Below are 26,819 nucleotides of genomic sequence, written 5' to 3'. Positions count from 1 at the left end.
TTGGCATTGCGGTACAGTGCTACTGTGTAACTAGAAAGACCCAAATCGTTGGCAGCTTCTTGCTTCCCCTCCTGCAGCAACCAACGCTGCCAAAGAAAAATGCCCGCGAGTGCAACACCTCGAAGAAAAAAAAAAGGCAGGCCATCTTTGGTAGGTATGTCAAATGCACAGGCAAAACTGAGGCCGCCAATCTGACAGTCCAGAGGTCAACACAGTTTCGCAGTCCTTAACATGCGTAAACATTCACTGAGCACAAATTCATGATATGGCAGTGTGTAGGCATCGTTCGCTTGCTTGTGTGCCTCGACATAACCGGACAAAATAATTTTCCTTCTAGATTAAAAAAAAAAAAAAAAAACGAGGGCTACAGGCTACAGTCTGGCGGCAAGCACAACAGTTCCTTGAGCAGATTGATGGCTCCCATCGTCGTCGTGCCAGTTGAAGTCGACGTCCCTTTCGATCACTTGTTCTAAACACACGGTACACATTGCAGGGCTTTCCTCCTTACGCAAAGACACGTCGCTACTGTGGCCATTTCTAGTGAATTCGTCGATCCGAAGAGTAGCCGAGAAGAAGACTCTTGTACCCGTATGATGCTGTGTGGAGAGTGAGGAAGACGGGATGCTTTCACTTGAGGTAGTTAGTCAATGTGCGGGCCACCCACCACACAGGTGCCTATATGTACAGCGGTCCCAAAGGGATAATAAATACTGGCTGCCACAACCTTGAGCAGCGGACCGACGAGACCCCACGTCAGAATTTGCAGTCGCGGGAGCAGCTGCTATCTCGTCGCCGCCTGTGCTTGTGACTGCGTTCGGAGGCTGCACAAAAAGAAGAGAAAATACCCATGTATTATGAGAATTTGAAAGCCTCACAGTGATTATTCGCAGCATCACGAAAATGAGGGGACCCTAAATCTTCGCCTCTAGGAGTTGAACGCGAGGGCGACATCCTGTTCCTAGTGCATACTTCAAACACTTTGCAATGCACCCACTACGTGGCCTTAAGGGAAAAGCTGCAGTAGCATTTGCGGCTTTTGTAGTGGTGTGCCGGCTCTCAACCACGGAACTGTTATGATAGTCGCATAATCTGACGCCCGTTGACAATGGACGCTTGTACCACGCATTTTTACTGCAATATTTCATGCTGCATTGTGAAGCATGTAAACAGTGCGCATGTGCTCGTGAAGCACGAAAGCTACTTTCACTGCATTTCCAAGCAGAGGAAGTTTTTTTCACTGTATTCACAATCAAAGGCGTGGCCGTGCGGTAGAACATCTGCTTGCCACGCAATTGATTCAGGTTCAATCCCCCCTTGAACCCAAACAACCGTCGTTTGGTCGCCACTGTGTTCCAGGATCTTAATCATTTATTTGCATCGTTCTCGATTTTTCAACCAACGACGCCGACGCTGGAATTTCTGTGAAGTGAGCTCTTTAACGCTGTCACTTTAAAATGCGCAATAGCAATGGCAGATGCTTCGAAAGAGGCACAAGCTATGAAAGGTATGCTGGAGACTTAACATATCAAGGTTTTAACAAATGAGTGTAGCCATTTGCTTGGAAACGTTGTGATTGTTAGGAGGCCTGTTTGTTCAGTCACGCAAGTCCAAAACAAATACGTACAATAGACTCTCATTAAGCGGAACCTGAGAGGACATGTTTACTCAGAGTCTTACGTATATATAAAAAAAAAAATCTAGAACATTACAGATCACTTATTGCACTCAAAGAAGAAAAGCATAGCTGGTGATAGTAAAAAAGGTGCTGTGATCACAGTAGTGAATTGAGCCCCCTTTGCCAGCAATTAAATTATATAGGTATTTATAACAATATATGCCTAAAGCCGTAATGCGCTGAAAGTTGGTTCATGTTGGCTTTTTTGATGCACTTACGGTAGGGATAGATTACAAAGAACACAGGGCACAGTTTTAACAGAACAAGCGTCGTATATGCAAACATCAAGTTTTTTTTTTTTTTACAAAGCTTTTATTTATAACAGTTCCGAAACCTAGCGAGATTTAGCACATACTACTTGTCAAGTAAAAAAAAATGCTGCGTCCCATTTGGCCGCTAAAATGTAAACAGCAAAATTTCAGTTCCGGGGACCTTAACATGGCAACATCTGTTGCATTGTGAAGCCACAATGAAATTGCGCCTCTCACCGTGAACGGGTGCGTGTAGCTCCACTTTGACCTTGGCGGTGACCTTGGTCGTGACGTTCGTGGTGGCCCCTCCACCAGGCTGCACACTGCAGTCGCTGCTCGACTGAACCACGGTCGGCGCATTGCTACCCTCGCTTGGTGTCGACGAACGGCTGTTTGAACAGCTGCCACTGCTGCTGCTGCTCTGCGCCGACGACGACCGGTCACCGGAGTCCACCGTGTTCTGCGGGCACAAACAAACTCATCAATATAATAATATATGATGAGTGACTGTTGGGGTTTTATGTCCCGAAAACCAAGATATGGTTACGTGAGATGCCGTAGTGGAGAATTCCGCGTATTTTGACTGATTGGGGTCTTGACCACCTGAGTACTGTGCATCTAAATCTAAGCACACGAGCCTCTAGCATATCGACTCCACCAAAAGGCAGACACAGCGGCCAGGTTTCGATCGGATGACCTTAATTCAAATCGGCAGTCAACCACCATGATGGGTATGTTGCACTGCAAGTAAATGCCACAAACAATCTTGTTTGCGACGTTTCCTCATGCAAGCTAGCTGAATAGTAATTGAGGGGTTTACGTGCTGAAACCATGGCATGGTCTAGAGACAAACTATAGTGTGAGCCTTCGGATTAAATTTAACCACCTGGGGTTATTTATTGTGCAGCCAAAGCTAAGAAGAGGGCCATTCTTGTTTTCTGCCTCACTTGGGTGAAGCTAATTCCCCAGCAAACACATTTTTCTAAATACTCCCCAGCAAATCTGAAACTTTTTATACTTCATCGTTATCACAAAATAAGATGAAACTGGCACTCTAGAAAGGCCAAACTGCTCGGCGAAATTTCCAGGCTTTGGTGATGGTGAAAAAACTTAATGTCAAACGTACGAATTAAGCGACTGACATTGAGTAGAAGACTGGGGAAAAACAGCCCTAGCTTTGAAGTAAATAGTCTCTCATATCTCTTTTATGTTGACAGCTGCCATGAAATTCTGTATTATTAGTTATATTATGGTAGTACAAATCAACATTTTTTGCCTCTTACTTCATTCTACTTTCAATTAGACAAATGTATTATTCCAAGTGACTTCTAGGTACCATCAGGATCGCGTAAAAAGACATCAAAGGGTTTTCTGGCTGCTACCTCATTATAGAAATTGATATTAACATGTATTGTAAATAAGTGAAACACAGAAACCCCTCCGAAGACGATAAAATGGCATTATTGTATGCAAGAATGTATGTCACTCACTCTCGTAGTCGTCTCTGTAGTCCCATTGCTTGTGGTCACCGTGGTAGTCTCGACAACCACCTCCGGGTGCAGAACGATCTCGTGCGAGGATGAGCAGGAGTGGTACGAGGGTGGCTCTTCGGAGATGGTGCTCAGCGAGTCGGCCCACGGATGACGCCGCACACCTCCGCCCCCAAGCGGCGGACCGGCGACGGGGCGCCCGAACGTGCGTGGCGGCCTTAGCGCTCGCTGCGGAGGCTCGGGAGACGCTTCTGGCGACGGCGTCGCTATGCGATCCCCGCGATTTTGAGGCACCAACTGCAGAAAGGAAGCACTTCGTAAATCACTAAACAAGTGAAAATCTAAAACAGGCAGACGTTCAAGGAAGGTTGATGCTCAAATCGATCAAACATTCGTGTACGATGGGTATCGCTGGAGCCATTTTCACAAGTGGACTTGTCTTCTTCAAGATTGCAACTGTTGAAACTTTGAAAACAATTCCACATGTTAGAATGCTGGCTCGAGTGATGCCCTCTGTTCTCAAATTTTTCGTGAGGACTTCTGCATTGCTCAGCAGATTAAGACACCAAGGTGTTATCACTGTGAGATAAAAGGCCTCTTACAGTGCTTTTAGATAACACCTACCAAGCATAGCCCATTGCTATTAAAATTTTTCTTAAAATTTAAACATTACATTCCGAGACCTTATGTGACATAACCAGGATTAAATATGAGCAATGCCGAATGGGGGATTCTGGATTCATTTTTACCATCTGGCCTTCCCCGAAACACATGTAGATTTTAGTACAAAGGCTCTTTGCATCCTGCACCAATTGAAATGCAGCCACTGAGATTAATGGTATAAATGAGTTATACTTTTGACTACTCAGGACGCACGTGTCAACTGGAGAAACAAAATCTCCTGCTGAGCTTACAGTAGCTCCTGGCAATAATTTCTATCATGCATGAACCCAGTACACTGTAAATTGTTTGCAACAAATAGCTGATGCCCACCTCGCCAGGCGGTCCCACCAGAGAGAGCAGCACCGGCAAAAACAGCAGTCCATTGAGAAGGCCCAGAATCACAAGGGCCGACAACACATAAAAGAAGTGCCTGACGATAAAGTCAAATTCGGACGACGCTAGCACAAGCACACCCAACAGCGTCGACACCGCACTATGCACGATGGGCGTGAACATCCATTCGAGGCTCAGCGACACACGGCGGCCTCGACTGCCGATGGCCGTCAGAAACGAGATTGTCACGTGCACCGTGAACTGTACACCTATGCCGACGGCCAGAACGAGGAGGACGGCTGGAATGGCGCTGAGCCGCACACCAAGGAAGCCCATCGCACCAAAAAGTTCGAGGACGAAGCTCCCGAGGACGAGCACGAGGAAGCAGGCCGCCCAGAGGTTGAGAAGGGCCAGCGCGAGCACCAGAAACACGGCGGCCAAAGCCAGAGCCAGAGCCGCCATAAGGTGGATCCGAAGCCGCAGGTGCTGCTCCCAAAAGGCGAAGGGTGCTCCGCGAGGGAAGTTGGGGAGTCCCCGCGCCTCGAAGCGTGCACACAGCGCCCACACGCTCTCGAGGGCTCGCGACACCTCGCCACTGTTGCGCAGGCCACGGAGGTAGAAAGGCATCTGGGCGTAGGCAAGCGGCGCCGACTTGGGGACGCGCAATTCGACCTCCTGCCTCGAGTGTATCCACTGCCGTGGTTCGGGGCGGAGGTTGGCCTCTGAGGCCGAGTAGGCGAGCGCATCGTTCGACGCCCACGCTGAGAGGTAGTTGTAGAAACCCTTGGGGTTGACGATCCCTTCATCATCGACGAGGCGTCCCTTGGGGATGAGCTTCTTGTCGATGGGATTGTCGGGCCGACCCGTTTGCACGAGCAGCTTGTAGGCGAGCACCCCTTCGTCCGAAGCGTTTGGGAACCACTGCTCTCGTGTGATACAGCCTCGTTCCCAGTCCCGATCGAATGCTTTCTGCAAGCCTGCGGAAATGTACAGTAGACTTTCGTTCACTGGAACTCGAAAAGACCAGGAAAATATGTTACGTTTAAGGAACAGACTGGTCTTTGGGACCAAAAAGTGACAAAAAAATTCATGTTTTAAAATTAACATATTTGGTTTCTGCAAGTTTTTTTCTATCACTCTGCAAATTTTCACACACCAGGAAGTGGTAATTTTTTGTAATGTCACTTTAACTGTCCAGGTACTTGGTGCTATCAACATGCAGAACCTGGAAAAAAATTGGGAAACGACTTAGAGGCTTCTTTATAATTTACCGGCACCTGTGTTAGAAGCTCTGCTACGAATTTATTATCATCTTTATGGGGAGTGCAAAACATGCGCACCATGATTGTTGCTTTTTGAAGGAGCTGTGTGTTTTCAGTTTTTTTTTCTTTTCTTTTTTTTTTTCAAAAAAGTAAATTCTTGACAGTTCAATTTAGAGGCCTCAATATCTCTGCAGCTAGAGCTGGTACAACAATACTTCTTTTTGCAATGGAAGCCTGTATGTGTGTAGAATGCAAGTGGGGGAGCAGAATTTAGAGTCCAAGCCTTTTTAATTAATTACTCATCAAAACTGTAACACAATTCTAACTGCTTTTGAAAATAGTCAGTTCAATTTGCTGTCAAATAACCAAGAAAATGCTCAAAACAAACAAAAAAAACTTGCATATTTTTAATCTATAGTCATTAGTCTATATTGACATATCTTAAATATCACTTTTAATTAAGCACTTTTTTCTATGGCAGCCTTAAACAATAGGGGGCGAACTTAAGTTATCTTATAAACAAGATGAGTTACAAGAACACTAATTAATTATTTGAAATGCGCAGAAAAAACTGCATAATCCTGTGCAGTTTGATCAAGATCACTGAAGAAATAAACAAAAAAAATGTCCAAGACCAGTCTGCCCCCTTAACAGGGCACACAATTGAAAAAGAAACGAACCAGAGGCAGTTCTGTTAAAACAGCAATTCCCTTTAAGAGATTTTCCATTAACTGGGAGCCTAGTCTATATCCAGTAAGCCTGCTGCTGAAAGGAATAAAGGGGCTGTGAATAAAGGGGCTGAGATGCAAGCTGTCTGGAACAGCTTGCATCTGCAGCTCGTTTGCCATTTACCTAATGAATTAAAATAAGCCACTTCATTTGATACACACAATGGGTTTTTCATTGCAGTACTGCAATGATGGTGCATGCAGAGCTGTAATGCCCATTAAATTTTTCCTGTGGCAAGTTTTCTTGAGGTCTCTTTTTATGTGTTAAGTGACCCACCAGTGGGCCATGGCATCTAACACCAGAAAAAATATCTTCTGATGATTTATAACCTCTCGCAACAAGAATCGTACCTTTGCGTTCATGTTTGATGAATTTATCGCATCAGCAAGCAGATGCACCGTCATAACATTGCAGCTGCCTAGGAGGAGAGCACTGCCCGTGGCCCACCAGTGACTCACGCCGCAGTGAACGTGTTAACAACAGATTCGAAGTGACCTAACCGAACCAGAACTGACCTCGCAGCCAGTCCCTGAAGAGCGTGAGCCAGAAGTCGGGCAGGCCCCCATCGTCGTTCTTGATGATGTGCTCGATCGAAGTGAACGCCTCGTGAAACTCCAGCAGGAGCTTCTGCTTTGTCGGGTACTCGAAGTTGCCCCGCGTTATGGCAAAGATGTGGAAGAACCCGAAGTAGTGACTCTGCGCCTTCAGGAAGGCCTGCTCGCGACTGCCGCCAGGCACCACTTCGGCCAAGTCCAAGCCTTCGTCCGCACGCAGCGCACCCCAACCGGATGCCGCCAGGAGTGCCACCAGGCCCAGCACAGTCAGAACCTGGAGTCGCAGGTGTAAATGCTCAGACAATGTGCGTCTCACATATTATAGACAATCCTGAATCGACGAGGCAGAGGCATCACGTCTGCACTACGTACAAATTCATCTGACCACTAGTTCTTCCTTGCCAATATCAGCGAATACACAAATGTCGGGTACTCATAACAAAGGACTTCCCGCTTATTTTTTTCTGTTCACCACAACTTCATTACGAAGTTCAACAGAACTTGCATAGCTATACTTTCTATAGATCTGAGCCAACACAAGAAAAAAAACATAGCCAATGCTAGTGGGTATTCAAATGGCAGTATAATCTACTTACTTTCACCGGTGTCTGTTGCAACATTGGTGCATAATAGTGGCTGGCAAAGTAGTCCAGGGACCACCAGCACTGCCTCTCGTCCTGCTTCACGTTGACCACACGAGCGGCCTCTGCACGAGACAGCTTCGATTATCAACGCTGCTCACTTCTAAGAACAGTGACCACAACCTTTTGCAAAAGCTGTGAAATGAAACTATGGCCATGAATGTGCAATTTAGACCAAAGAAAGTAACAGTGTGAAAGGAACAAGCACAATGAACAAACGAAGACTATGGGCAAGCACTTGCCCCTTGGTCTTCATTTCTTCATCCTCCTTGTTTCTTTCGTGCTGTTACTTTTTTTGGTCTAAATATGGACCATCTAGCCCTCATCAAGTTGCTATTAATGTACAGTTTAAGCTGGCTGCACATCGGCTTCAATCAGCATACACTGTTTGAGACACACTAGCAGCCGTTTCTTTAGCAAAGCTGAAAAAAGTCAGCTAACCGCATCAAACCGCACACGAAGAGCTGCACCACAGCGTTGAAAAATAGTTACCAACCTGCCCCCACCCAAGTTTCCATGGGCCCAACTGCTACCACTGTCGCTGGTCTTGCAGTGGATCGAGCTTGCGAGTCCCTGTGCAAATAAAAAAAAAGGAACAAAAAAAAAGCACTTGTTAAGCAGCTGTCCTCATTGTCTTTATCGTCCCTGCAAACAAATCTTGTGTCCTGTTATTTTTTTTTTATCACATTCACCTACTACACCAGAGGTGTGCTCAGACATTGGTGACATGAGTGGTCAGTATTTTATTGTTGTCTTTAAAAAAAAAACTGCGGTAGCTATGCAGTAGTGGTGTGAAGAATGACGAAACGGCAAAGCTGGTGGCACTACCCTCCTCCCCACCCTCGCTTCCCTTCCCCCTTTCTCGGTATACTACACTATACATGGCAAGGCTTGCTCCCTCTTTTTCTCCCCCTCTTTTTCTTCTTCTTTCTTTTATTCTTCCTACCTCTGCACTCATTCTCTTATCGATCAGTGCAGTAGCATCACACATCGGACAAACCAGCGTGGGATGTCCTGGGAGCAAAGCAGACTATGAAAGAAAAGGACAAAGAGGGTGCGCGCTGATTCGTAACAACAATTCTCTAGTGTCACCGCAACGGCATAAAGAAAAGCTTAACAGCTTCTCGGCAAAACTAAACCTCGCGGCGTCAGAACTGCTGCAACGGTTTCAACGTGTGACGGGCTACGTAGAATCTGTTGCACGTAGAATCACCCGTACACTGTACCATAGCAAGCGCTCTCTGGCACACTGGCAATCGCTTGAAGACTCTAATATTTCGAGGTTTGTCAAAAATGGAGAGCAATCACCAAGCCACGATTACCGCCAAGGGTAAGTGGTGTATAAATAACTTTGTGTTAGTAAGCCGAAAAACATGCACTTTGAGGCGAAGTCTTTTTGTGCCACACACCGCATATCTGACTCCCAACGATGAAAATTTTTCTCCAAATTTTTGTTTTGCCATGAGTACATTTTACGTCACATCCACAATGAAAATACATCAGCGGAGCCGTGGTCAGCATACCGTATATACTCGTGTAAGGGCCGCCCTCGTGTAAGGGCCGCACCCCAACTTTGAAAGCGGATATTTCGAAAAAAAAAAAAACAAAAGTTCAAAATGTCCCGCCAGAAAAGTGTAGTTAGTTCATTTACAGCCAGATGGCGCTGCACGCTTTTCCGCTTTTATTCTACTTCCGCCGACGCGCCGACCACGCTGTTGACAGCGCGCCGCCATATTTGCCTTGTGCGGCCTCTTTGTTGGCATCGTTCCTAGCATCGTGTCGATACGTTGGCAGCGCGACTTCAGATCGGTGTCGTCGGTGTCACTTTGTTGGTTGTAGTGAACCCTGCAGAAGCCAGCGCACGTGACGGACGATGGGCCGGCATCTGAGATCATTCACTGCAGCATTTAAGCTGCAAGTGATTGACTATGCCGAGGAGCACGGGAAGCGGGAAGCTGGACGAAAGTACGACGTCGATGAGAAGCGCGTGCGTTACTGGATGAATCAGAAAGATGCCCTCGCCGCTACTAACAGGAGCCGAAAGGCGTTTCGCGGGAAAAAGTGCAAGTACCCGCAACTCGAAAGCGAGCTCGTCAACTACGTCGTCGACACACGAAGGGACGGCTACGCCGTATCGACTGACATGATACGCGTCAAAGCCCTCAGCATCGCTCGCCACATGGAAATACCCCCGGCACAATTCAAGGCAAGTCGGGGCTGGGCTACGCGGTTTATGAACCGTAACCAGCTTTCTATTCGGCGCCGAACGACGATTTGCCAAAAACTGCCGCGCGAGTACGAAGACCACGTCATTAAGTTTCATCGCTTCGTGAATGCTCTCAGGAGGGAGCATGAATACGACCTGTCCCAAATTGGGAATGCGGACCAGACACCTGTGTGGTTCGATGCACCGGAAAGCACCACAGTGGATTTAAAAGGTGCGAAAAGTGTGTCTGTGCGCACGACTGGTGCAGAACGCCAAAGGTGCACTGTGATGTTGTGCATCACGGCAGACGGCAGGAGGCTTCCGCCGTACGTCGTATTTAAAAGGAAGACTCTCCCAAAAGAGAAGTTCCCTCAGGGAATCGTCGTACGTGCGCAAGAGAAGGGCTGGATGTCCGAGGAACTGGTCGTTGACTGGATTAAGACCGTCTGGGCAAACAGACCTGGAGGGCTGTTACAACGGAAAGCCCTCCTTGTTTTGGACAGCTTTAGGGGCCACTTGACCGACCGCGTCAAGAACCGAGTTGCCGCAACTCGTACGGACTTGGCCGTCATTCCCGGTGGCCTGACGAGTGTGCTGCAGCCGCTCGACGTATGCGTCAACAGACCATTCAAAGTGGAATTTCGCCGATGTTACTCTGAATGGATGGCTGGAGGCGTCCACGAGAAGACCCCTACAGGACGGCTGAAGCGGGCGTCGCTCCAACAGGTGTGTGAATGGATTTTGAATGCGTGGCGTGCCATGTCAGTAGAAGTAGTTGCTAAAAGCTTCAAGGTAACGGGAATTTCGAACTCCATGAACGGCACCGAAGATGACCGTCTCTGGGAAGACGCGGACGCCGAGGCGAGCTCCTCCGAGAACGAGGACAGCGAAATGGAATCCGAATAAAAACATTTCTGGCATGTCATTTGTGACTCTTGCACTCTGCTACTGTTGCATAAACAGTACAGACCTTTGGCCTGTACTGCCTGTACTAAATCGGCCTGATTCGTGTAAGGGCCGCACCTAGCAAAATTTTCGAAAAAAAAGTGCGGCCCTTACACGAGTATATACGGTAACACACTTTCGTGTTAAAAACAATCATAAAACTGCCGCATGCAGATGTAACGCTCCTGCAGACTGCAACAGCTGAAATGTGACACACACATACACACCATCTGAGCACAAACAGGCTACACCGACCCCAGGGAGTGAAATTTACGCACCCTTCAGCAGCCACCACAACTGTCGCATGTTCGGCTGAGCAGCACTGTTGCCAGCTGTGCCGGCTTCGCCTGAGATCTACGCTGACTGCAGCTGGAAACAAGAGGAGCATGGTAGCCGTGCCAAAGGTGTGCAGCACTGCAGCCTGAAGCACAAAAGCCCGCAGTGCCGGCACGGGAATCAGTGCAGCTGCGCAAAATGCGCCCGCCGTACCGGCCCACGCCAACAGCACGCTCGGCCCGACGCATTTCAGCACCTGGGTAGTGTAGAAACTATGAATGACCACTTCTGCAAACTCAACCAGCTGTGTAGCTATTTCTCTATGTGTGTCACCATAGGATGAAGGCGGTATATCCTTAGCAAATCCTCGAGAGCACAGCACCACCACATCAGGATGTTGCAATAAGTATAGTTTGCGAAAATAGTCTTTAAATTGTAAACGAACAACTATAAGGCTGTTCTATTAACCACCTTAAGGCTGTAAACTACAGTCGACACTCATTAAGCGGAATGTGAAGGGACTGGCAAAATGTGTTCCATTTAACAGGTGTCCAGTTTGCCGATAGGTGAACTGGGTTGTAGCATTCAGGCATGAAATCAGTCATATCAGCGGCAGGGGTTCGATTCAGCAGGAGTTCTGTTCAACGGATTTCCATTCACAGAGAGTCCGCAGTACTTTCCTTTATAGAGATTCTGTAGTCTATAACCAGCGCATTACCCCAGGTACATCAGACATGTTGTTACGTACAGTGCACAACAAAAATTTATTGAGACCACTAAGTCAGTGAAAACTTTGAATTTCTCAAGAATTTGGGGCTGCACTCACTTGAATTACACTCAAACCTCATTATAACAAAGTTGCATCTTACATGAAGATAAGTTCATAATATCCAAAAATTCGTTATAAAGGTTCATTCCTAATGCTATAGTATTTATTCAAAAACTATTTTTCATATTATTTATTATAACCAATATTTCGTTATATCCGGGTTCATTATATAAAGGTTTGAGTGTACAATATACATATTTTTTTTTTGCACATTTCAGAACTGGCTAGAATTTAAACTCCATACTGCTTGCCCACACAGCAAAAGTTTCAAGCTTTTCTTGTGCCTCATGGCCTCCAAACTTCTGCCTTAAGTTGAGCAGATTCCAGTCTTACCTGTGCAGTGCGTTCATACGGGGGCCGACTCCTAGCTCCCTGCCGGTAAGCCTGATCGAGAAGGAACAGCGTGTCCAGGGCCAAACCCAGCGCTAGCGATGGCAGCACCTGAGTGGTGGCCGCGTTGAACGGCAGGCCAAGCAGGGCACAGAGGCCCAGGCCAGCCCCGACGGCAGCCACGGACAGAAGGACTCCGAGAGTGCCCAGGATTGCGCTGCCCCAGGGATTGTCACGGGCAGCAGCGGCCCACAGCGATATGCAGCCGTAGGCGACCATCAGCAGGCAGCCAAGCGCCACACGAACCGGGCTCACTTGCGAAAAGTCCTTCATGACGTCTGCGAGCGACGTCGCGGTAAACACGTGCAGATCGCCGATTGGCCGCCGCGTCGTGTTGCGGTACTCGAATGATGCATCCTGTCGCAGGATCTCCTGAAAAGGGAGTGGCAATCAGGCGCATGAAAGTAGCTAGAAAGCAGAGTTTTATTGAGTCGGTAGCAATCATGCTGCTATTATTAAACCTGATTATGATGAAGTCTTGTCTCACACTAAAATATATTGGTTATAAATAATGTCAAAGGTTTTCAGCCTGCCCATAGAGTTTTTAATGTAGTTCTTCTGTTGTTGTTGTTTTGATACTGGAACGCATGTTTTAGTGACGTTTCATCTCCCCATTCCTAAACGCATGCATTTGTGCAAAGCAACTAAACGAGGAAGATAACTACATTTAAGTGACAGTTAATTAAAGTTTAATCACTGCTGTAGCAATAAAATAACAGAGGTTTACATGCAAAGAGGGGCATGAACAATGGTAGGAACACCACGTGGCACCTTGTCCAACCACAATTATAAAGATGTTTTTGTCGAATGTTTTCGAGGGAAAACGAATTCGTAGAGCAACCCATTTTGAATTAGGCCACTGCAAGGAATTTATACCAGCCACAGAGAAGCAGAATGAAGCATGTTTCTTCTATAACAATTTTGTACCTGTGTGGTTTATTTTGGCCCCACCATATGGCACAACCTATTCAGCCAACTCGTATTCACAGCCACTGTAACAGGACAGGCATTAGTTTAAGATTAAAGGGGCACTGAAAAGAAATTTCGCGGGTGAGATAGCCTGCGGGATTAATTCATATGAATATGCGTTATATCATCTGCGAAATGTCAACAGCAAAGATAGCTTGGAAGGTATTTTCAGTTAATTTCGAAGTATGTGTGAGCGATCGACTCCATTGCACTATTGGCACCTTCGAGGAAGACTCCTAGAGACCCTCTACTTCCCTCACGTGACCACACTGAAGCAAGTTATGATGACGTCATAGCCACCATTTTTCTTTGGTCCCATTTGCTCCAGCAGACTATAACCTGGCAGCTGCTCGCGAGTGCGTGGCACACGATTTGAAATTTTTGTGTTTGACGACATTGCCGTCCCGTTTCCTGTTCAATAAACTTCTTGATGCGAAACGAGCGGAAGGGCGTCACAGTTCCGTGTGTTAATACGGTTGAGTTTTGCACCCGCTAGGTGGTGAGCGTTGCACCAGGTGGTGAGCGTTGCACCAGGTGGCTTGTTTTTGAGACCAAATGCGATATGGGTCGGTAATAACAAGCCTGTAATTATGTCACGCACTGCAGAAAGCAAGGTGTTGTGTTATATGACTAACAGGCCCCCAGGAACACATTGCAGCTAAAAAACGGAGAGACCAAGATTTTTGTGTCAGTACCCCTTTCATATGACAGAAGCCAATCTGTGTTCACACACATTTAATAGCAAAGTCTACAGGACAGACATAACTACTAGCGTTAATTATTTAAAACTGCTGACCACCAGGAGTTCAGGATATCTTCAGGGACAACAGTACGCAAGGGCGTGCATACCGGCGCACCCATGCGCAACCTCCAGACAGGACGAATAGACGAAAAGAAAGCCAGCAACTAAGCCACAAACACAGGTTCACAGCGAAACCCTCACGCTATACATGAACGAATTCGACCATGTATTGGCAAGAACAAAAGGTAAAGTAGTGAACTGATTTCGTAGATACTCATAAATGTTACAACCTCATTGACCTATGCTCCATTTGATAAACCAGGCGCAATGCTGTAGAAGTTATGCAAAAAGTGGTCAGCCAAAAGTTTGAAAGTCCACGCATATCGTGCTTGGATTTCGTCATTGTAAATTTAGCCTCCGCAAGTGGCTCTGGCTGTGCTCTACTAGAACTAATCGGGGAGGCTACGATAAGAAAATAAAAAAACGTTATGCAGTCCAAAACAACCTATTAGTGAACATATATTGATCGAGGTCTTTTTATTTCCAAGGCACAAAACATTTTTATTTATTACATAGTATAAAAACAAGATCAAACAAAATCATCAAATAAGATTCAAACAAAATCATGATAAAATCATTTCTCTATTTCTTGGTGTAAACACAGCAACTAAAGGAAGTCTCACTCTCGTCTAAAGCATTTCATGTGCCGTGTGAAACGATGTGTATGGCTGCAAAAACATAGTTTGGCTTCACAGCATAAAGTGTAACTCTGCAGTGAAGCCACGACAGGAAAAAAAGAAGACATTCTTGTAAAAACCTGCTCTTCCATTTTGCATTTACAGTAATTTTTTTTTGCAGATTATCGGTGTGAAAAAACTGCGGCTGTGGTTGGCAGAAAGGAAAGCTCCCACACATTTTCAGCAGGCAATGCAGGATAAAACTAGCAGTCAGTTCAAGCTGTAAGTGAAGCGAGCATGCATTATTATTAGACAGTGAAACAGAAAGAAGGGCATCCAAGTCCAGTACCTGACATGCATGCAAGGTTCCTTCAGGTCCTGTAGGCATGCCAAAAAGAAAAAGAAAACATCATAGTTAGTTGCACATACCAAAGAAGAAAACGAGGTAAGCATGAGTGATTCACTTGTTCCCGGCATGAATAAATAGGTTATTTGGCATTAATAAATTATATTCCGGGTTTTCTCGGTTCCAATGCCAGGATATGATCATAAGACATGCCGGGGTGAGGAGCCCTGGATTATTCCTGCCCACCTGGGGTTTCTGAACGTGCAGCTGAATTGCATTCCCGCTCGGTCGGCATGCACGAGCAATACAGCACGACAGCGTCGAGTGAAAGTTTATTACGGAACTGTTTCATGAACTCTAGTATATGCCTTATAGGTGCAGATACGATTAACACTCAAAAATCATTATAACAAAGTTGCATCTTACACGAAAATGAGTTCATTAGATCCAAAAATTCGTTATAAAGGTAAATTTCTAACACTTTATTGCAGGACTATTTTTCATTTACTTTGTTATAACCGGTATTTTCTTATATTTTGGTTCGTTATATAGAGGTTTGAGTGTATTTAGCACTACCACACTGTTGTTTTTACATCTTACTCTAGGCCACTAATCTGAGTTCATTAATGACTTGGATTACACAGGCTAAAGCTGCAATACGATTGAGAGGCAAGCCGTAGTGAAGGGCTCCGGAAGTTTCAACCAACCGGGATTCAATGTGCCCCGACGTCGCAGAGTGTGAATTTGTATTCTAGGCTGCATGGCCAGAACACAAACATGTTCCGCTTTTTCACTTTTGCACGTAAAAGTGTGATGAAGCATCTACAGCATTTCCATCGCCAAGAAACGAAGTGTCCAATTGAAACTCTAATGACATCACAAGGATGCTTTCAAGTGACTCACTGCAAAATTACGCATGCAGCAGCTTGTAGTTTGGGCACTTCTTGTCTCGAAGTGATGTGGCGTGAAATCGAAACATCTATATCCCATTCTGTGAAACATGTAAAACTCAACAAAATGTTCCCCTTAGTGTTTTGAAAGCCTGTTTAATAAGTAGAATGGCCATCAAGAGTTTCGGACGGTGTTTCAATTTTTTTTTTGCCCAGCCCTGCCATAGAGGCATCCATAGAACGTATCTCTAGAGCACTCTTACTTAAAGAGGCTTGAAAGTTTAATGAATCAGTCCGCGTCACAACAAACGATGGAACCTGAAATGGGTCCCTAACAAGCAACGCCTCCCTGAATCTCCGAAGTAATCGCTACTGATGCCGACTTGTTCTTGGTTTTGTCGTCGAACGAAACCCAACTCTAAATGATGTCCAGTCAGGTCAAACAAGTTCGACATCTTCAAACATCACTAATCTAGTTAATCATGTATGTAATCTCCACACTGTGTCCAACCTATCCTGAATCAGTGTCATCTCTTTCAACCGGACGCGCGATGCTCCTTGCCCATTCTTCTTACCTCTGCAAATTTACGCTGCCAGGCCTCGAGGATGGACCGCGCTTTGTCCATGGTCCAGTCGAGGTGAGCCATCCGGTAGTGACCTTTCCAGTAGTGGTACATGTCCCGCTCTGCCATCAGCTGCACGACCGATTGCAATGCTTCCGCCCTGTGCACGGAAGGAGTGCACTCAGAAGCTGTTGAGATTTATCTGCTTGCACTGCTGAGGGGACGCTGATTATCATTCAACGAGCCATTAAAAATTCTTACCTCAACGATGTGAAGCATTTTTCAACGTGCATTTTGCGAAACGTCATCAGTTGTCTCAACACTAACATTCTGGCTTCGACAGTAGTGGTGAAGAGCTAAGTCTCGTACTAGAAGCATACAGATTCCTTTCAGCATGGAGCAAACACACAATCCAGTGCTTGCTCTGGATCTCTAAGGATGCTGAATACCTTCTGTTGTGTAAGACACTTAAAGTAGCTTGAACTAACTTACGTGTGCTAAGGATTTTTGACAATGCATTCGTATTGACTGCATATAAATGCAATCAAAATAGAGAAAAACATTCTCACTACAGCAACTACACAAGTCTGCCACTGTTTCGCAGCAGGCTTGAGAGGTTCTCTCGCTATTTCAGAATACTGCACTCCACATGAAGCCAACAGGACACTCTAGATTGAGATTCTCATCACATTCACTGTGACCTCGCAAGAAGCATCATGGCTTCCACTAGTTTGAATTTACTGAATTTGCTGATCTGCCAAATTCAATGGTAACTTAGGTACTTGTCCATCCTTCCAAATGACATATTAGTGAAATTCACCAGATCTCTTTCGTGGCTTAGCAGTGCCATGGCGAGCAATGTCTTACCGAACAATGTGCCCCGACCGGTTCTTCTGAACGCCTCCAACGATGAGGTCTTCAGGCCAGTGCATGTACTTAGTGGCGAAACCGTAGCAGCCGCCTGTCAGCTGTGCTCCGATGTCGGGCGCCCGCCCCGAACGCTTGTTGGGCGCCGTTTCCGGGCAGCGGGGGTCGCTCGGGTCCAAGCACGGCTTCTCTTGGTATGCCGACGTGATGCCCGCCTGTTTGTTGACCGAACGTAAAGCCCACTCATTTACACTGACCTCAGCACGTGATAAATCTTTTTTTTTTTTTTTGCTAGTTGTTTCACTGTAAAGCGAGAGCATACAGTGCAAAGACACACCCACAAGAGAGAGACGACAATGGACACCCATACGCTGTGTGTCCATTGACTTCTCTCTTGTGAGTGTACGTTTGCACTGTATCTCCTCACTTTATAAATTGTTAGCAACATTATTTTTTTGGCTCACATTACATACCACCAAACAGCAAAAATTAAAAACATTTCATCTCCAACTGGCATAAGAGTACGTAAAATAAGGACAAACGCCTCCCGTGACGCCTCCTATAAGGAACCACCATTCAAGAATGGGAGAATACACACTGTCGGACAATGCGATTACCCCTGTGCGATTGATTACTGCTGTGTGAATGCGACTACCTTTTCACCCTTATACGGGGTGTCACAGCAAGTGTTAAAAGTAAGAAATCTAAAGTGATATTGATGCTAGCTCATGTGAATTCATAGCAGTGATAATACATGAGGAAATGTGATAAATAGGTTATCATAAATTAAATAGGTTTTACCAAATATTCTTAAAAACTATGTTAATGCAGAGGCCATGTTGAATCAATTTTAAGAAGTTCAAAATTAGAAATTCTGTTATCTCTGACATAAGTGACAAAACATGCTCGTCTTTGACATAGTGTGTTCTAAAACATCAATTGAAGAGTAATAACAAGGAATGTTAAGTCAAGAGGTATTGTTAAGTCAAATTTCGGCAATTGCGGTAAGGTGGCCACTTTTACGAAGTACGAGAAATTGGTAGTAACACTGCTACTATGACAACAATGCAACTAATGACAGGTTGAATCAACATTACGGATCTTTAGTGCATAAACAGGGCTAGTTGACTGTTTGTCAGTTAAAAAAAGAAAGGGCGACGGAGATAACGACACCAAACAGTTAGTTTTCGCTATTACTAATCCTAAGTGCTTAGATGAACTGTAATAGATGCGTTGCTCCAGATTTCTAGACTACTGTGCCACATTGCCTCCAATTCAACATACAGTCTTGCCAATCTCGGTTATTCAAAAGGGCCCATACAGCCTCTTCAAATTATGCCAGGTATTCCGTTCCCGCGACAGGCGAGCTTGTACTTACCCTCCGCATGAAGTCTTGGATGGTGTCAAATGGGAAGGATCCACCAAAGGTTGCCACTTTCTGGATCTCGCCAACTAAACGCTGTGGGTTCAGGTCTGTCCATTGTACGCCAAAACCTAGAATTCTGGACCGGGAGGAAAAAGCCTATTCAAAAACACACATTCAAGCAGAAAAAAAAACTTGGTTTTAATGTTTTGCAAACAAAGTGCACAAATTTTACATGAATCAAGCTAGAGTGCTTCAATCAAAGCCATCTAATCATTTTTTCTGGTCATTATGAAAGTTGCTTGGCAACAGAAAAAAATGAAATTTTGGAAAGTGAACTCTGGTGGGGTATTCTCACACAATCACTTCTGGAGACCCTTTCAGCGTTTGACATATTTTGTGCTAATCGGAGAAAATACATTTACAGGCAGTTTGCCATCTGTGTATCGCACTAGGAATGCAGTTGCTCATAGAGAATGATGCATGCAGTGATGATCAGACCTAATGCTGAGAAACTGAAAGTATCTCAAATATTGTTTGTGCAAGAATGATGAGCCTGGCAGACTGCTTGGTTCCGGCACTCCAAAGATCAATTATGAACCAATACATAATTTGTATTAAAGTTTGCAGCCAGTGATAAAGGGATGCATATAGCAATGTGCTAATTACACTGGCACAATCAAAAATATAAAGGTAGTGCATTATACTATACGAAATTGCAATAAAGCTAAAAAAAATTAGCTAAGGAAATTTAAAGTGCAGCAAGGTCGATGCCATAGCACTTTATGGGGATCAGTTCATTAGCTCTTCAGCAATACTTAAGAAATGGCAACATAGGTGTGCTGACATAACCAAGCTGCAAAGAAGAAATGCAGGGGTAAAGAAAAAGAACAGCATTTAAATGTTTTGATTTACAACTGACTAAACTTGATGATGTGCACCCATGAACGGACAATACTAGAAGCATTGGATCTAGGTGTTGTTCACTGACAATTCACTCTAAGCATTATCCTAATAGTATCAGATCTATAGTCCCCAGATGGTCAGATGCCAAATACTTTCAAAAAGGAGAGGTACCACTCACGGGATGTGAGCTGGAATCTCGGGCCCAAGAAGCTTGGACCCTTCCCAGAAGCAATCGAGGGGTGTCACGATGATGCAGGGTAAAAGCTTTTCGAGCATGTCGTCCACGTAGCTCTCGTCGAAAGTGGGGAAGCTAGGAGCGTAGCACAGGTCCTTGAGCCGCCAGGTGAGCTCGAACATGTCCACAGTGACTTGGGTGGCCCGGGAGAGGGCATCGAGGTGGGACAGCAGTGCTTCGGGCCTCCTCAGGAGATCGCCAGCCGGGGGCGCTGTCTGAATCACGAGCTGGCTACTGGTGCCCGCACCCTCACCCAGCGTCGACCGCACATATGCCTGCTCGCGCTCCAGCCGTCCACCGCGTTGCACCCACAAGTTGTGAACGTCCGTCTCAAGGTGGGCTGACTTGAGGCCCACACAAAACGTGGCGAGCACCAGAAGTCCGACAAAGAGCACCTTGCCCGCATTGCGGTCGATGAACCGACCCAGCTGCACAAGCTGCCCCTGGAGTTGGCCGCGCAAGAGCAGTGACCAGCGGCCACCACTGGCGCGGCCCTGCAAGCGGCAGATGGTTCTACGTCAATCATTTCTTGCAACATGCAGCTGAACATTACATAGCTAGCACTGATGTAAGTGAAACCGTCTTGCCGGAGTACCAACACGGTGGGATGAAAAGCTTGCGATGTCACGTGAATGTTAACAGGAGATCGCCCGCAAGTTCTTTTGTTATTCATGCAGAGCAGGTCTACAGCCACATGAATAGGCTGCCTTGACGTCGTCAAAGCTGCCATGGTGAAGCAGCAATATGCTAAGAATCCGCATTAATGACATCCTGTGCAAGTCGTAAATAGCGGTTGTGTGTAATAAACTATTGCAATAAATCAGACACCATCTTAACTACTGGCATAATTTGCTCTCACATACTGAAACATATAAATATTTGTACCTTAGTATTGAGAGGCGTTTTTGCGTGCCTGTTGTATACCACCACAGTATAACATTAAGAAACAATAGCACGAATTCTAACCAATCAAAAAATTTGTCACCTTTGGCAGTTTAGCCAGTGATCAAGCTCGCATAGAACTGGGTATGCTGTCAAAAGTGGTCAAAAGAGAGAGAGAGTCTCAAGGCATGAGCTCTAAGAAAGTATCACATCCACACACCCGCCAAGAACTCAATCAACCATCTCAAATGTTTCTTTGGGAAGTATCTGAGACACATTCAAAATGCGAGAGAACAAATGTAAGCAAGCATTTGATTCCGGCGATTACTTAAATATCACACCTGTGTTTAGTGGAATCAATATTAATTTAACCTGTGTGTGGTGTTTCAGAATTCAGTCTCCGAACAAACAATGTAAATGCCGGGAATAACAATCCCATCACTGACTGCAGCTTCAGCACAGCCGATTATGCACTTTTACAATATGGCACCCCCACCAATCTTCTACCATGGGTTGCAATAGCACTTTGTAAATGTCTTGACGGCACAAATGGACATCCCAGATTAAATGTATTCTTCCTCTCACCAATATTTATGCATACCTTCTTACGTGATTCTTAAAGAGAAAAGAAGAGAAAAAGTGAGCCCCATTACTGTCTGCAATGGAGTGGATGCAGACAGTTACAGAGCTCACCTTGTATTATCAGACACAATACATGGTGATGTCATTACCACAGAGCAGCTAGCAGCGTTGTGAAATCACTTCAGGGGTCAAGCGTGCATTAGTGTCCCATATATTTATATTAAAACATTTCATCTATTGTTCATATGACTAGGCTGATTTTCTACAGCAAGATCAAATTTGATATCTTCGGTCGCTTGACATTGCTGCTCATGTGGTTTATGAAAGGAATAATATGTTTTTTTCTTCGACTAATGCACCTGCATCACAAGGCTTAATAGATACCGATCTCGGAGATCATGCATTGTCTTATCGCACGCACCGCAAGTGGATTCGAATAGTCAAAGTTATCTGTAATCAAAACTTGCGTCACTTCTAACCATACCTTCGAGCAAATTGTGAGCAGGCTACATATAAGAGGTGATGTTCAAACACACCCCAGAAATGGTTTCAAATAAATAACCGACACTAATCTCGAAGGTAAGGCTTTTGCAAGCTGAATATGAGAAACTGCGCTGTCAAAGATGTTTGGGCTAGTTGGTCAATTTCCGAATCGAACGTTGGCCTTTAGTAACAACCCTAACTCGAAGCATTTTTTCAACTGCTTTTGGGGCGAAAAACGAAAGTCGATACATGCCGCATTCGTAGATGCACAAAAACAAACCCCACTACTTGCACGAAAATCACCCTCAATGCCAGTGGTATCATGCTGACGTCACCAATTCAGTTTGGGCGCGAAATTTGAAAACACGGCCACCAATTGTTACTTGAAAGGGTAATCTACCACTCCGAAATGATTCGTTGTTTTTTGTGAATCTCCTACCACAAATGAACCAATTCGGCTTTTTGCTTGGTCGGCGCTCAACCCTCGGCAACCGATATGAAATGTACTGAGTGCTTTGTAAGCAAAACGTGGCTCGGAAGCAGCCACTAAGCATGTGCAAGGCTGTGCCTGTAGTGCCGCTCATCGGTAGGATGCCGAAAGCTAGAGTGGCATCTCTCGGCTCAAGTATGGTGAGCATAGCTCAAGTAACGAACCGTACAATCAAACTGTGCGGCCCGCAACTTCTTCACTGCAGCCACGACTGAGAGGAAGGACAGCGCAGTAAATTGGTGAGCAAGAGAACGCGAGTGACCGTGCCCTCGCACTGGGCTGCACGACGGGACGCACTGCACAGTTCGGTTCGCTAGGCGAGCGGGCGGTCACACAGCTTCCGCGAATGCGCGTGCCACCAACACTGGCCGACCGGCTCCCCGGACAGCAGCAACACCACCTCTTCTAGGTGGTGTTGACAGCAGTGTGTACTACCGAGGGAGAGGGAAGCGACCACACACACGGGCGCTATCTTACGAAACAGCCCTACCAACCAGACACCTACGCGCAAACATTCATCTCTTGCGCACACACGCTCGAATCAAGTAAAAAAAAAAGTGCTTTACAAGTCGGCACGCAGCTGCCCTACAGTGGATGGCGATCTTCAGATTTTGTGATAGAAACGTAAGCCGTGCGGTCTTTTGCGGGCGGTGCGTCGCAATCGAACGGACGCCATGCAGCTAGTTGGTTCGAATCGGAGCATCTCGCACGTGTATTACACCCTCGATCACTGCTGTACGTTGTGTTGCCTTTAACTTCTGCCCGATATTGGTCGCATCGTCAGCCAGCACGGCGCACAACCCGAAAGCGTGTTCATTACGATCATGAACTACAGGCTTAACTTGCCGCTATCCACGATTGACCAGTCCCTCTGCTCGTAAAGAAAAGTGCCGTTTTTTTTTCGTTTTTTTTTTTCAAACATACTGAACATAGACGTCACCGAAGACGCCACGCGGTTCAGTTCACGCGGGGCAGTACCGAAGAGGCAGCTTGCTTCCCGCCGGGAGTGGGTGGGGGGGTACGGCTTCTTCGAAGAAGAGGGGGGTGCGGGGACCACCCGCGCTGAGGAATCCATCTTGGGGCCCCTCCGTGCGCCTTCCCCCATAAATAAAATTGGGGACGCCTGACCCCCACAGGGGTGGCGGCGTCGGAGGGGGGGGGAGCAAAGGGGGGCTTCCCAAAGGAGGAGCGGTTGCTGTCAGCTCGCGCGAGATGTGTTCATCCGCAAGCTGCGCTGCTCGATTTGTTGCGGCCGCCGTGGAAAGCCAGAGACGGCCGTTTTCTGTCGAATGGTCTGTCTGCCTGGCAGAACAACGCACGCCCTGCTTTCGGTGTCTACAGTTCTCACAGAGTGTAGTGAGGGAGTCACGTAGTTACAACCTTGTGCAAGTCCACTGTAGCAAACTGCCCGGTACAGCAGGGCAAAAGAACCCGCACCTGCTTCCGTATCACCTCGTATTTGCTTTCCGGACGTCTACGCGAAGGCTACTTCGCATAGAGAGATATAAAGACATCAAGCGAAGTGACAGCTCCGCGCGTAGGAAGAAAAAAAAAAACGAGGTCAGAGAAACCTGCCCCCCACGTAGCGAGCGACGAAATATATGCCGCACAGTTTGTTGATTGCGGAAGCGGGGACGTAGCGCGCATACTACTCTTAGCTGCTCCACTACTTACTACGCTACTCGGGACGACCAGCACGCGCACTGATAAGCGCGGCTTCAAGTTACGGTTTCGGAAGAGCGCCCGGCTTGAAACATACGACTCGCTCAAGTTTTGCGAGTTGTATATTTCGCGCCGGTGTCCCAAAGACGACGTGCAGATTGACCACACGCGAACTTTTAATCATTCAGAGATTGAACAGCGTTTCCGTCGATGTCCTTGCTCGAAGTTGATTAGAACAACCATGAGAACAGCGGAGTCACAATAGAAACACCTTCAAAACAGGAGAAAAGCACACGTCCCGCAACTACGCGAAGCGTTCGAAGCGATTTTGCAGCCAGCGATAGAGCTGTACGGAACAAGCGCCGACCGGACCGGACGGCCAGCCAATTGAGACATCAAAGTCGTAACGGTGCGGGTTTGACCGCTCGCCAGTGAAGCCAGCTACGCGGCTGCAAACGCGCTCGCCCGATCGCTTCTGCGGGCTGATACGGAAAAGCGTTACGGGAAGTGCTTAGTTTTTTGTGTTAAGTAACGTTTAGCGGCTTACCTTCTCAATCTGGCGAACCGCCGTGCGAGCATCCGTCCAACTTGTGCGCGTCAGAAGACCAAGATCGTGTCTCCTGCAGTACGACGATGATGGTCTGGGGCTCATCTCGCCCAGCTCAAAAATGTCCGACGCCTCTCGCCGGTATTCGACATCGTTGCGCGATAGCGCCAGAGTTTCTCGGGTCTCGCATCGAACACATAGACCTGCGCGACGTTCACACGGGCACGAGCTCGCGGCTAACCGAACGCGAAAGAAAAACCAAGCCGGGCGCCGCACACACACGCGCACACAGAAACACGGGCCCCGAACACCACGCTTGCCAAATCACACAGCTCGCGGACGGGCAATACTGTTCACCGACCGACCACGTATCCGGAAAAGATGTTACTGTGAAAAGCACAAGGGCGGCCGAGAAGCCGCCAGCTCCTCGACCCCGAGAATATCAACCGACAGCCATCTCCATTACAAAACCACACACGCTCACACCAATGCCGACCGGCGCCGCTGTTGTCCAGAGGAGCGCCACTGTAGGCACCACGTGATGTCATTAGAGCCACGCGATTGGTTCTTCGGTCTCCTAGCGACGCTGAGGAGGAGAGCGGACGATCATTTTGTGCCTGCTTCCTTGTTGCGCTCTTTCTCAGGCGAGCTCGGTATTTTTTGCTCTTTCGGTTCGTCTTTTTATCTGCGCGCGGCGCGGGACCACACAACGCGATGAAGTTTTCATAATCGCACGCTCGAAGATGTGGATTAGGAGAGGGGGGGGGGTCCGCTTTTATGGATCGGCTCTTTCGGAAAAGAAAGATGTTTCTCGGACGTGTCAGAAGCCGGCGAATATATACGCAACAGGCGAGGGTGCGCGCGCGCGAATCGCCCCTGGGGCACCTCTCTTGCGTGCCGCGCGCAATCGCCGCACCGACTCTGGCGGCGCTTCACAATGGCCGGGGTCCCCTTTCTGTTCCACTTCTTTGACTCCATTCTCTGCAGGGGCGCATTCAGTCGCACTGGCCATAAACGCGTGACTTCTCCGCTCCCACCTGTCTGTCCGAGCCCTCCGAAGAAAGACGTCTTCACCAAGAGGAGGAGGAGCGAGCCGTGCGGTCCAGTGAGCACGCAAACAAGCGGCGGCGGTAATTAGTGCGCCTCGGACGCAGAAGACGGGGCAAATTAAGCTGTGCGCATCTGAATGATGCAAAAGCGTGCAGTGAGACATTAAGTGCTCAAGGTTACTAAGGTTACTCCCTATTACGAAGATTAGCGTTCCTTCTTGTTCACTTTCGTGTGTGTTCTTTCACTCGGTAGATGTTTAGTATTCCGTCTATTATTTTTTTTTCTGAAGCTTAGAGAGTCATACAGTACTGCCCTCGCCCAGAAAAGAGCCCACGCGATCGACTTTCCATTGACTCGCCTTCGAGAGCCTACCAGAACTTTTGTCTTCGTGGTTGGCTCGTAAAACTTTCATCATTTTGCTTGTGTTCAGCTATTACCGCAGCTGAAGCAACGTACTGTAACAAAATGCCAAACGCTACGTTGCTCATTATTTGTCACTAATTGCACAGTGTCGGAAGGGGAAAAAAAGCATGTCTTGTAAGGGAGGAACACAGCGTTTATTTTTTGAACCGCATCGACTCGCTTAACGCACATGTCACTCGGCACAATTCTAATTGATTGATATGTGGGGTTTAACGTCCCAAAACCACTATATGATTATGAGAGACGCCGTAGTGGAGGGCTCCGGAAATTTAGACCATCTGGGGTTCTTTAACGTGCACCCAAATCTGAGCACACGGGCCTACAACATTTCCGCCTCCATCGGAAATGCAGCCGCCGCAGCCGGGATACGAACCCGCGCCCTGCGGGTCAGCAGCCGAGTACCTTAGCCACTAGACCACCGCGGCGGGGCTCGGCACAATTCTAGGAAATTCGAAATTCAGTGTCCTTTTTTTTTCGATAAGGTTACACGGGAGGTTCGCGGCTCTGCGCCACGCCATGGAGTTAAGAACTCCAACCATACTAAAGATTGAGGAAACCAGCATCAAGACATTCCACCGCTGGTTTGTTTGAAACCAGAATTTCGCGTCATTGCGTGAGACAATTCCCAAAGAACTACAGATTCTAATTTGGTGCTAAAATCATAATTATGCATGTTTTATATAATTTTATTTTTTTTACCTCGGGGTGAACGCATATTATGCGTCCTGCTTGTCTAGGTTTAAATAAGTGCAGAAATTTTCTCCAGTATTGAAACCAAAACGAACAACTGTGATGATCTCAAAGCAAGTAGCGCCATCTTGTACTGAATTTGGGTAACATTATTTGCAAGCCGCGCCAGCAACCATGAGGCATGTAATCAAGTTTCGGTTTCGGCTGC

General features: G+C 46.8%; 1 protein-coding gene across 1 annotated transcript; it reads right to left on the bottom strand.

Annotated features, from left to right (window-relative positions):
* Positions 1–612: 612 nt before the first annotated feature.
* On the bottom strand, positions 613–24,937 carry ptc (protein patched). The gene is made up of 14 exons (XM_075875488.1): positions 24,449–24,937; positions 19,746–20,296; positions 18,677–18,800; positions 17,299–17,513; positions 16,444–16,591; positions 12,188–12,616; positions 11,028–11,281; positions 8,095–8,171; positions 7,554–7,663; positions 6,919–7,231; positions 4,410–5,389; positions 3,417–3,713; positions 2,164–2,386; positions 613–821 (listed from the first exon to the last, which is right to left on the bottom strand). The coding sequence occupies exons 1-14, from the start codon at positions 24,551–24,553 to the stop codon at positions 754–756; spliced, it is 3,894 nt and encodes a 1,297-aa protein (XP_075731603.1). The 5' UTR covers positions 24,554–24,937; the 3' UTR covers positions 613–753.
* Between the last annotated feature and the right edge of the window lie 1,882 nt (positions 24,938–26,819).

The sequence above is a fragment of the Rhipicephalus microplus genome, chromosome 10 (assembly GCF_043290135.1).
Source record: "Rhipicephalus microplus isolate Deutch F79 chromosome 10, USDA_Rmic, whole genome shotgun sequence".
NCBI classification, from domain to species: Eukaryota; Metazoa; Arthropoda; class Arachnida; order Ixodida; family Ixodidae; genus Rhipicephalus; species Rhipicephalus microplus.
The sequence above is the reverse complement of the archived record's forward strand: the minus strand, read 5'-3'. Positions and strand labels throughout refer to the sequence as shown.

Bases quoted from the DNA above. Each gene is read 5' to 3' on its own strand.
- ptc (XM_075875488.1), bottom strand. From the start codon at position 24,553: ATGAGCCCCAGACCATCATCGTCGTACTGCAGGAGACACGATCTTGGT. The intron at 8,172-11,027 runs GTGCGTAAATTT...TTATTTGCACAG, and splicing joins GTTGTGGTGGCTGCTGAAGG to GGACTCGCAAGCTCGATCCA. The intron at 5,390-6,918 runs GTCAGTTCTGGT...ACATTTCCGCAG, and splicing joins CTTCAGGGACTGGCTGCGAG to GCTTGCAGAAAGCATTCGAT.